The sequence below is a fragment of the Podarcis vaucheri genome (assembly GCF_965113315.1).
Source record: "Podarcis vaucheri genome assembly, chromosome: 10".
In the NCBI taxonomy this organism is placed as follows: domain Eukaryota; kingdom Metazoa; phylum Chordata; class Lepidosauria; order Squamata; family Lacertidae; genus Podarcis; species Podarcis vaucheri.
Genome location: NC_138748.1, coordinates 25,241,805 through 25,254,442, shown reverse-complemented (window position 1 = coordinate 25,254,442; position 12,638 = coordinate 25,241,805). Strand labels below are relative to the sequence as shown.

General features: G+C 38.5%; 1 protein-coding gene across 2 annotated transcripts in view; it reads left to right on the top strand.

Annotated features, from left to right (window-relative positions):
• Positions 1–12,638, top strand: part of NELL2 (neural EGFL like 2) — a 111,027-nt gene that overhangs the window by 15,919 nt on the left and 82,470 nt on the right. For both annotated transcript variants that reach the window (XM_082239607.1, XM_082239606.1), the window contains exons 3-5: positions 2,341–2,491; positions 10,424–10,597; positions 10,722–10,818. In XM_082239607.1, coding sequence (XP_082095733.1) covers positions 2,341–2,491; positions 10,424–10,597; positions 10,722–10,818 — 422 coding nt within the window. The remainder of the gene's footprint in view (positions 1–2,340; positions 2,492–10,423; positions 10,598–10,721; positions 10,819–12,638) is intronic.

Below are 12,638 nucleotides of genomic sequence, written 5' to 3'. Positions count from 1 at the left end.
GGCACACATAGAAATAACTGACAACAAGCCTATCTTGTTGGCAGAAAAGCCAGAACTCATTTCCCTTTTAGCAAGTGGTACCCATTGGCATTGAAATCTTAACAGCACACCCAGCTTTAAACCTACCTGTGCAGGGACACATTGAGAATAGGCAATGGGTGAATCAAATCTTTACTAATGCAGCAGACTCCATAATGTAGCCTTTTGATTCTTCTCTTTTAAGAGTTTTCACCAAGGCAAGGGAAGTAAATACAAATTTATTTCCAAAGGTTGGGTGAGTCAGATTTCTTTGCAGATGTTGAGGCAGAGTGAGTTGATCTTTGTGGAAACTGACCCATAACGAAGCTGGGTAGGTACAGGAACTCAAGCACTTTATTATAATAATGCTTTATTGATAGAAAGTTGCAAGGTTTAAAACGGTTTCTAATAACAGCATAAGGTAAAGTAACTTGGAAGCTTAAAAATAGCAAAGCTATCTTTTCTGACTAAGAACCGAACAACCACTTATGCAGCATAGAGAGCATACATTGCGAAGAGAGCTCCATTTAATGACCTAAGCCAGATTCAAGCAAAATGCTGGACCCTATCCCATTACTTCATGTAATCAATCATGATGCTTGATTAAAAGAACCTTCAAAACAGTGCACACTCATCCCTCCCATCTTGAAGGAACAAACACCCCTTCCCATCACAGGTCTTACTTAACTGGTTCTCACTAGCACTGGCCTTGAAGGACCCACACTTGGTGTTAGTGCCTAGGAAATTCAACCTGGAGAGGTTCACAGCATCAACATCCCAAAAGGCTCTTGTTTATCCCATAGCTGCAGCCTTGGGTACAAACACAAATCATGCATTCCTCTCTCTATGCCCTTTTGCTGCTTTGCTTCTAGCTCATGCCACTGAACTCTCAGTTCTTGTCTTTGGTCTTTTTCTAACTACCAGCCAGTTGAGGACCGATTTGCTGTCTCACACAGATCCATTCCTTTGTTCCCCTTAATGGCCCATCACTCAGGTAATCACCTAATCTGTAAACTAGCCTTGTTTATATTTTAACACTAAGCCTGGATCCCAGGGTTAGAAAGTTCTTGGCATACAGCCCTACACCCAAACCCATAACAATATTGTGATGACTTGGGCAGTCCATGCGTAAGGTAGAATACAGCATAATTTAAGAATGACATTCTTCCACAATCTTAATTTCTAACTGCAAAATCACATTCTCCCTTAAATATTTATAAACACTAGTGCTTATTAGAAAACATACTGTTTAAAATTTTAATGCTTTTGATTTGAATTGTGGATTTTATTCTTCATTCTTTGCAAAATGTAAAGTATCATTGTGCTTTGTAGAAGTTTGCTGCATGTTAAGACCTTGAGGTGAAAGACATTTCCCCATGTGTGTTTATCCTTCCGTCCTTTGGGGAATAAATTGTTTATATTGCCAGAAATTGTTAGTGCACTTCAAACCATCATACAGAATACAAAAGCGTGTTACTTGAGTCTGTTAGTATGCCATGGCTAAAAAAGAAAGAACACTGGGAAGTAATTGTATTTGAGTTGCTTCATAATTTATTAAACACTTCCATTAAATGGTAAAGATGTATTGCATTCAAAGAACCATATGAGCCAAAGCAGCAAGGATAATAAAAGTATTCAAAGTTTTTAAACTATCAGTTTTAATTTGATATTCTTTCAAAAATGAAATGCTTAAGTATTCTCAGTTGGGCTAAATACACCCTTGGTGATCTCTAGAAAGAATTGGCTCTCATAAATAGTGCCATTTTATGCTCAGATTTTAACAATAGATTTCTGTGTTAGTCTTTAGAGACTTTAATTGACAGGATAACATTTTATTCTTCAGTATAGGTACAAGACTCTGTGAATCCACACTAAAAGCATGTAATGGTTTGGTCTGAAAGATGGTTGACAGCTTTGTGGGACTGAATTGTCGGTTGAGTAGTTACTGGGCTACATCCAACAGCATTGCTCAGCTTATGTTGAGGTTTCCATCAATGGAAGAATGGGAAAATTAATTCCAGTGATTTCTGTTCTCTTGCACCTCTCTTACACACACCTAAATATAGGGTCCCCCAACACCCTGGAGCAGATCTGGGGAATGCAGAGACTGAAGGCAAGGGTAATTAGCTGGTAATTGCTCCTTCCCCTTTCTGTTGATGGAAGCACTACTGAGATCTGAGTTACATTGTGGAAGACTATACAAACTACTGTTTCAAAGTTTAATCAACTGTAAATATTTGTCTTCATGCTTAGTACTACCGATACATAGAGTACTTTTGGTAAAAAAACCCCAAACAACTCTCATTTTTTGTTTCATTCTAGGTGCTTCGAGAAGTGTAAAAGCATCTCCAGAGAAAGCAGAACTCTTTTTTCAGAAGCTAAGAAATAAACATGAATTCACAATTTTGGTGTCACTCAAACAAACTCGCTTAAATTCAGGTGTTATTTTTTCTGTTCACCACTTAGATCACAGGTAGGTGCAGATACCTAATATTTATTGTTTTCTTTCTGGCATGCTGAAATGTGAAATAAGATTAAAATAAATCAGAAAGAGAAACCTGAGATTAATATGCAGCAGAACCCAATGCATTTATACTCAGAGGTAAATCCCACTGAGTTCAGTGGGACTTACTTCCAGGTAAAAGTGTATAGGACTGCTGCTTTATGCTGTGATACTAAGCATATCTATGTAGAAATGAATTTTGTGGAAGCAGATTGGAGTCACTTTCCACTAATTATATGATTGGAATATTAGCTGACATATATGCAGCACTACTTGGAAATTACTGTGGCTCATATGACTGTGAATAATGTAAATAGATAGAAATTCACAAGTTAAGATGTATCAACAGATTATATAACTAGTATCTATCAACAGCTGTCACCATTTAAATGTCTCCCACTGCTAAGGGCATAAAAAGTTTTTCATTTGCCTGTCACACTACTGTGGATCTCATCCTCATCTAGTGTAAATCAGCCCAACCTCATTGCCTGTAAAAGACCTGTACTATTTCACAGCATCTGTTGTCTTACCTGTGTGCCTTCTTACTATTTGCCTCACTTACTTTCAAACAGTGAAGACTATCCAAGGTTACAGAAATAACAGTGTTAGTAATAAATGGAAAAGCAATGCTGTTTGGTTTAAGGAAAGCAATGCTGTTAGGTTTAAGAGACTAAACTATGTGACCTGAGGGCGTTTGAGAATGATTTCATCATGATACGACAAGAAAATTGTTGTCACAGTTAAAAGAGGTGTTATTAAGATTGTTACGCATCTGCTGCAGCTGCTGAAACAGTCAACATATGACCCTAGCAAAGAATTGTCAACAATGATCCATGAAACTATATGAATTTTCAACTCAAACTTCAAGCTCCTATAGCATCTCATTGAAACAAATGGGTTTTGCTGCCATTAAGTAGCATATGATTGGCAACTGAGCTATCATGCTGTAATAGGGACGTTTTCATTCTTTCTAACAGACAATGGGAAAGTTAAATTATCTTTAACTATGGTAGGAATGGTGTATACCTTTTATGGTATTACTGTTGAACAACTTTATATTGTATCTCACAGGGATAATAATGATTGTTAACATGGTAATTTTAAATTAAGTGTTAAAAGCTCCTTAGAGTGCTTCTTAAATTTATGTTGTCAATTGCATAGGCGAAACAAGAGTAACAATGCCAGAACCTTTCTAACAAGCTGCTTTTGTAAGAATTCAAGTCATTTGAAATTGGTACTGTTGGTTTGGCTAGAACTTTGTACATGCTTACATAAGCAGATGCCTGAAGATATATAAAGTTTTTCATCACAGGTGCCTATCATATTTAATAACATTTTAGCATCTTTCAGATAATGCAATGAGCTAGAAAGGCACACCACACCCAACACAGCTGGGACAATTATAATCCCAGAAATAAGATGGTCATGGTATAGGGATACTTTGGGCTTTAGTGGCACATCCTGAAAATATTATTGGAGTTTTATTGAATCTTTTTGGTGGGTTAAATTTCTCAATTCAATCCCTCAAAGAATTAAAACAAATATTCAGAACATGCTCCTGTAGAGGTTTAGGCACACGATTTGTCTGATTTCTACTCAGAGGTAAGTGTCATTGACCTCAAGGAGGCTTACTCCCAGGTAGGTATGCATAGTAGGAGTAGGGAACCTCAGGCTCAGGGTTGAATGTGGTCCTCCAGGCCTCTCCATCTTGCCACAGGCCACACCACTATGAATCCTTCTCTGTGCCCTCTTTGAATACTTGTACTTGCTTGGAAAGCCACTTGCCGTGTGGATAGAAGATAGAGATGTGCGTGTGTAGAAATCTGTGACTTTTGTTTGTTTGGAATATAGCCTGCTGTACAAAGGTAAAAGTTGGAATAGAAACCAGTATAGCTCACGTACTCCCTACCTGTGAATGTGAGTAACTCCCAGAGCAAAATGTTAGGTCTGCTGCCACCAGCCCTCTCGTTTTCTCTTTGTCCTTGAATCTCTCAAGTCAATGGGAGATTGATTTTATTTAGGGAATTGTGGGAGTTTCCGGTTCCCTTCAGGGATGGGTCCAGGGAATCTAGGCACAGTGGGGAGAACACAGTCATGTGGAGCCACAAATCCACATCAAATGTCAGCAAACCATTTTAAGAGAATTTATGAAGAATAAGGCTAAGAAGACAAAAGGGAAAAGGCAGGACAGCTTATACAACAAAATAAATACACGTTTTTAAATAGAATAGAATTGCTGATGGGGAAGTTGTTTGAAAGTCAGCCTTCAGAACTGCAGTTCTTGCAACACCTACTGTACCCTTTGGGCCCACCCACTTTGACATGCAGCCCCTGGAGACTACATCCAATTTGACCATGCAGCCCATGCCCATGGGTAAATGTGTCCCTTGGCCTAAGAGAGTTTAGCTAGCCTTGCTGTAGAGCTTGTAGACCTGGCTCAGACCTGGCTCAGCCCGCTGTCTAATTATGATAATGTGCTTAAAAAAATATATCTCCCAGTGGCCTTCTTCAGGCTCTTACTGGGCTGGTGCCACAATGTGTATGGTGGAGGTGTGTGCAATGCCTGTTTTACATGGGTATAGTATGAAATGTCAAGTGGGCAGTTCATCTAAGGACAGTATGTTCAACAGCCCATTTTTCTCTGTTTTGGGGTAGGAGCGGGAAAGTGTATAAATCAGACCATAACATGTATGGGCTTTCATGTGCAAACCCATGTCACATGTGATGAAGAGGTGGGACACACCTGCATTCTCCTTCACTATGTGAGTCACAGGACAATTGAAGTAAGGCTCCAAACTGGACCTACATTCCCATGTGCACTAGTGTCATATATGGGACAATTGCAAGCAGTTCAAAATATGGTAGCATAGATGAAAGTTAGAAATTATAATTCAACAAAACAATATTAATATCAACAAATCAGGTTATTAGGACAATGATGGCAAGACTGACTTTCTGCAGATCAAATTCCTTTTCTGTAGTCTAAGTGCAGCTATAACATAAAAACCATGAATACAGCTTCTGATTAATGAAAGCATCTTAAGCTGTGTTGAATGAAATACATTTTATTAGAATCTAACCAAGTACGATCTCTTAATTATATACAAATTAATGATTGCCACCAATTGCTCCTCTATTACACTGAACCATGGAGTGTGAATCTATTATCCATTTTGTGTGATTTCCTCATTAATCTTTCATCTTGTTGTTGATGATAAGAGGTCATCAGTACTAATAAATGTTAATCCCAATGCCCTAAGAAATCTTTGTGGATTTTGGTTTAAATAATGAGCGCAAATGGGTGAAGAACTTTTTCCTTCAGATGAGCAAATAAGAAAATGAGAAATTAGAAAAATTTAAACATAGACTATATGTTTTGAGTTAAATACTTATTTTATTAAATGATGCTAGTCAGAAATAGTGAGCTCATTGAACTGCAACTGTGCTCAACTTATGACTGTGCTTGTACAGTATATTCATATCTACTGAAGGAAAAACTGAAGTAAATACTTGCTTTGGTATTTAGATACATGGTTACAGCAGGAAAAATAAATAAATATGTAAAAGGTTTTGGAGTAAAGTAGGGGGTGGATATCTAACGTGTACAAGACCACTTGCTCCAAAATAAGTAAATAGATTTGGATTTAGAAGTGGGTATGATTTGCCATAGTCCTCATTATTTTCCTGCTGTTTCTGCTTCATTGCCTGATCTCTCATAGTTTACAAGCAACATACCACATCTACTTTATCTATTACTTGAATCTTGTAAGTTCCATCAAAAGAAGTAACAATGACATCAATTTCTTTTTGTCTTTTTCATCTAATATTTTCTTATCACTCAGTTTTAATAGCATAAGCATCAACCAGATTTCTTTAGTCATTTGGGCAACTGTTTGGTCATTCTTGAACATTCTTGACACTGTGAGTAGTAGAAATGTGTTGAAGCAGTTAAAATAAGTATTTGTTTTCTGTTTAACCTTGTCAAGTTGGAATAACCCCAAATATTGGTTATAAAGCAGGTCATTAAATTGATGGATGTCCTGCTATATTTCTCTGGGTTTTTTACCTGGCAGTTAGGCTTCATTTAATTTTTAAACTTCTTGTCAGTGCACAGAATGAATTCTGGCAATATGGTGTAAATTATTCCAGTTTATAAAACTTCCCATGAGCAAACACCTTAATGAGTTATATTTACTGGCCCACCTTGTGTATGAAGGTTCAGAAGTTACTCAGAATTTTCTGATGCAACAAAAATATCATGGGTTCGGGCTAGATTTCACCTCTAGTCATCAGAAAGGCTCTTATTTATAGAAGGCTTTTGATTCAGTAGAGTGGTGTGTATGTGTGTGTGTCTGTGTGTGAAATTTGCTGATCCCGTACTCTCTAACACTGTTCTATGGCACCTAACCCTCTGGAACAGCATGGGAGGTGGTTCTGTGACTCCAGAGGGAAGGGCAAAAGTTATATACCACCTCTGTACCAGCAGGAACATCTGCAGAGAGGAACTCTACTTAGATCATGCTCCCAGTAGTTGAGATATGCCCCCTTTAGCATTGTATTGACATTGTGTTTTTAAAAGAAAGTTTATTTATAAGTATAATTTATGCAAGTCAGACAGGAAGCCAAATTGTAAAATTTCATTCACTGAAATTCTTGCTTAAAATTGTTCTCTAATGGTAGACTCCAGTCACATTTGAGGGTATATTAGAGTTTTGAAAAAGAACATGTAGAATAAAAAAATAGTTCTGTCTGCTAAGCTTGTGAAGATTTGCACACTTTGCCTTCATCAGTTTTTGCCTGCATTGCATGGTTGTTGTTTTTCCAGTAATCTCACTTCTGAACAAATCACCAGTTAGGAGAAATAGAATTCACTATCTGTAGACACTTTTTTTGCCACTTTCTTTCTAGCTTCCATTTTTGTAAAAAGCAGCAGCAGCAGCAAGCAACAGAATAATAATTTGGGGGAAAATTAAAAGCAAGTTTGAAAAATTAAATGAAAATATCAGTCTTTTTAAAAAGGTTCTCTCAAAGCTGAATTTCAGAAATGGAGTTCAAAAAGCTTTGGAAATGCTGGAATATTGCTGAATTTTGGATTTTAAAAATTGAATTTGACTTCTGCTCTAGTATAAAGTTTTGAGCCAATAGAATTTCCATATTAAGCATCCATGAGAAAAAGCAACGCAAGTAAAAGGGAAATGGAAGGTGCAAAAACCTAATCATGTCAAGTAAAAACAGAATAAAGGCTATTTAGGTGTGATTTCTGCATTTCAGGGGTTTGGACCACATTACCATTGGGGTCCCTTCAGACTCTATAATTCAATGATCCTACAAATTATTATTATTATTATTATTATTATTATTATTATTATTATTATTATTATTATTTCCTTTGTGCTTATGCTTGGTGGGGTAGGGAGCTGGATCCAACCGGCTGCCAAATTCTGACTTCTCCAAACCCACCTGATGTTTTACGACCACTACCTCTATCATGGTATCAGGTGAAGTGTTTTCATTTGCCCTTACAGTTTGAAATCAAGCAGCACAGGCAGAGGAAAAGGGTTTTGCAAGTGCTGCTGACCAGTACCTGTGAACTGTGCTTTCGGTAAAGAGCTGCATCTTTACATGCCTGCAAGTGAAATCATATATGATGTTAGGTGTAGAGCATGGGTTGGGGGAAATGGCCTTTGAGATTAACTAGACCAATGGGTAGAAGATTCTGCACTTCTGCTTTAAATAGAAAGATTAGTTCAAGAGTCACTGATACTATTGCACAGCCATGATAATCCATAGATAAGCTATATTCTATTCAAGGGGTATAGGAGCTCATTCACCATTCAGTCAGACTGAGAGGTGCATGTTTTATGCACTGCTCCTGTAGATAATTCACTACTAGTTCATGTGAACACAATTAAAGGGGCTAGATTATTTTGTGGTAATGCCATATCTCTCTTGTTAGCGTTCAGAGTTATGAATAGTTCTGCTTAATTTTGCATTGTTTCACATGTTAATTTTAAGTAAATAGATAATTAAAATGTGAAGAGTGCTTTGGCCTATTCTATCACTGTCTTGTTTTGTTTCATTAAAAATTGCCTTATTTCAATCCTTTTAAGATTGTGGTGATAAAAGAGGTAATTCAATTGGCATATATTCTGTCAACTCTACTATTTTGTTTGCAGATATATATATATATTCAGTTGGTTTTGACTTCTTGCCAGCGCAATAAAAATTGGCCACAGAACAAAGAATTATTGCATGCATAACTTTTGTTGCTGACTTCAGTTAAGTGTTCATTAATACAGAGACTAGAGTGCTTTGAGACACCTTGAATGTTGAAGAGAAAATAAATGCACTTTGCTAGGTGTGGAAAATGAAGTCAGAAATGCCTGAATTTTCCTGTTAGCTGGGAATGTTTCTTTGAAGAGAGAAGTGCAGAAATAAAAGAAAGGCATTTGGTGCTGCTTTTCTAAGGAGATTTTTTTACTATATATGTATAATTCAATAAAGGGAAATACAGTGGTACCTTGGGTTACATACGCTTCAGGTTACATACGCTTCAGGTTACTAACCCAGAAATAGTACCTCGGGTTAAGAACTTTGCTTCAAGATGAGAATAGAAATCGTGTTCCGGCGGCACGGCAGCAGCAGGAAGCCCCATTAGCTAAAGTGGTGCTTCAGCTTAAGATCAGTTTCAGGTTAAGAACGGACCTCCGGAACGAATTATTTAACCTGAGGTACCACTGTACAAATACTGGAATCAACAGGAATGTTGTTCCACAAAATGGGGGCTGTCACACTGAAAGCCTGTTGCGTGGCGATTCCCGCCCCCTCCCACAGATGGAGTAAATAAAGACACCGGACACCAGAATTTAGGTTAATGGGCGAAAAATGGCCACAACAATATTGATTACAGGTAAGAGTGGTATTGGCTTTAGGCATTGGCCCTAACAGACTATCCGGTCTAACCGGGAAGGGTTAAGCACCAACAGGGGGAGCCCCCGAGATGCACATCCCTAAGCGCTCCCCAAGGGGTTACCGCTCGGGAGCGCGCTTTAGGCCCTAGCCTCCGTAGGTTTCGGACGAGGCGACGCCCCCCGGAGTCCTTTAATGAACTACCCTTCAAGATTTGGGGAAGGTGATGGTGTTCCTCCCCCGACTTCATTTGCATAACAATACCCCTGCCAATGCCTACCGCCAAAACTGAGGAGTTGTGACGTTTTGTGATGAGGTAGGCGAAAAAACCAAGTGGCTTCTAAAATCCAGCCAATTAGCCAAATGGAAAAACTCCTACCAGGCCCCTTGCGGCGACCAGCCGAAGCCCATAGCAAAGTCCGAATGCAAACCTAGAGGGTGGGTGGGTGGGAAACTGTAGCTGCTGTAAGGAGAGAAAAGGGGTGAGCCAGGGCTGCCCCGACCTTAAATGCCCTTTAGTAACCCCGTCCCTACCGCCAGCCGATTGGCTGGTGCTGTGGGTAATGACTATTCATGAGAATGGGAATCCCTGAGTCCCGCGGGGCTGGCGCCTGGCCTTAGGTCGGGAGTGGCTTTGTCCGTAAAGAAAACCCAACACATGATCTCTTGCTCATATATAGGGGCTCTGCGTGTTGGAGGCATCTTCATGTATCATAATCATGGCAGAGGCCCTACTCAAAAGCAGGAGCTTGCTCATTGCAGTTTCTTTACAGACAACTGTGCACAATGTGCTGTGGTTGGAGGAAGAAGAAGACATCACATCAGGGAAAGGGCTGAAAGTGGGACCCCCATCCAAGAGGCAACAAAATTATGCCTTAGATGTGAATAATGTATAAATTGGATTTTTTCTCGGTTCTGTTTATAAACCAGTATGAATTCTGTTTCCTCCCTATTAACATTGCTTCATGAATTGATGATCCATTTCTGGTGCAGGTACTTGGAACTAGAAAGCAGCGGCCATAGAAATGAAATTAGATTGCACTACCGTTCAGGAAGCCATCGCTCACATACGGAAGTGTTTCCTTACATATTGGCAGATGACAAGTGGCACAGGCTCTCTTTAGCAATCAGTGCATCACACCTCATTTTGCATGTAGACTGCAATAAGTAAGTGAAGAGTTGTGTTTCAATTACTTGAAACTGCTGCAGCATTATAGATCATCACTGGATAGTATGAAAGTAATTTCTTTTTCTTTTTTTACTTTGCTCCTGTTCTCTCATTTAAAAACAGAATTTATGAGAGAGTGGTGGAAAAGCCTTATCTGGATTTACCTGTTGGCACAACCTTTTGGTTGGGACAAAGGAATAGTGCACATGGTTACTTCAAGGTATGTTTTCCTCCATATACATATATATTTAATTTTAAAGTTAGGATCTTCTACAAAGATTGTAGAAGTTATCTCAAATGAATGTGAACTTGGGGCGCTCGTATCTCTGATTTCAAGATTTGTGCTACACTTCATTTGAACTGGCTGATCATTCAGTTACATTTTGGGGGTTCCATATCAGGCCAAAGAGTGCATTTGTAGCTTTATTGCTCAAGTCAGTACTTGAAAACTATGTTTTTGTTTGTTTGTTTACTAGTGCACTGGTGGTGTTTGTGTTAAATAAGAATTGTTAACATTTTATTTTCCTCTCTGTAAATGTAATATAATGACTGCCAAACATCAATGAGCCCGATCTGGAACTAAAAGTAATTTATTTGGCCAGAAAAACAGTACCTTTGGCAATAGCGTGTATTCAGTGTTGATTGGTTTCACATCTATGCAGCCGTGTGAATATAAGCAATGCAAGAACTAAGATAACATATTGAGTCAGGTCAACAAAATCTAATATGGCATTTTGTATCTGATAATGTGACCAATACAGAAGGGTCAAGGAATATAGAAGAAAGAAGGACAGAACAGGGGAATTTGGAAACTTTTTTTTTTTAATGCTGTACTTCTGTAATGAAAACACTTTTCTCTAATGCATAGGCTCTAGGCACTCATTACTCAGATGTAAGGCATACTCAAGTACAGAATGGGGTATGGCTGCTATGTTAGCAACCCCCACTTTTAAACAATTGCACACAGAACACAATTGTCTGTATAAAAAGGCCAAAGTTTGTCTCCTTGTATGTATGGAATCAGCATGATTGGAATACCTGCACAACCAGGTGTCTTCTATCTGATAGAAGGTGCTCATGCAGTTGCCTTCCTATGCAAACAACCATGTTCAGTGCATGGCTTAAAAACAAACAAACCCCCCAAACTCCCTGACATCAAGTGGGGCTAAAAATGCAGCCCTTTTCCATTATGTGTTTGAGTATGCCTTACACCTGAATAATGTGTGTATAGAGGACTGTAGATCATTCTGCATGTTGAACAGAGGAAAGATGCTGATTGGAGTAGCACATGAAGAGATTGTTGGTTACATCTGGGCATATGTTGAGCCTACAGCTTTCTGTGCAAGAAGCACCATTATTGGCTTTCATATGTTGCTTTGAGAGTAGTACCATAGCCTACATGAAGTGCACTTAATTACTTAATTAATTGACTGCCCTTCACCAACAATTATCCCAGGTTGGCATACAATATTTACAGTAGCATGGCATTATCATCACAAAACAATACATTAAAATGAAAAACAATTGGAAATCATTAAAACACACCAGCAGTCCAAACAGCAGCTCAGGACCTGATCAATTCGGTTTATTTCCAAATGCTTTCACAAATAAATATGTACTCAGACTGGGCAGAAACCAACCATTCATGAGGCAAGCTGAGGGCATTTCAGTGGAATGCCAATGCTGAGAGTGCTCTGATAGGACTCACCATCACATTCAAATTTTGGGTTCCTCAGAATTCTTCTTCAAACTAGATGTTAAGTGAAGGAGGAAAAGAGTAAACAGGATGGGGAAAGCTCCAGACCTGTAGACATCCAGAATTTGTTCTTGTTTTTCCTTAAAGGGTTACTTAGGTTGCAAACCTTAGGACACCGTATTATACGGAAGATTAATTGGACTTACTTCAAAGTACATTTACTTTGGCTTCTGCTGCAATTTGCTCAAGGCACAGCTGCTGGCAAGGCAACTGATATTGTTGGGTTATTTTATTATTATTTTAATTATTTTTCCAATTTCTCAGTTTAGAGATCTGCTCCAAAA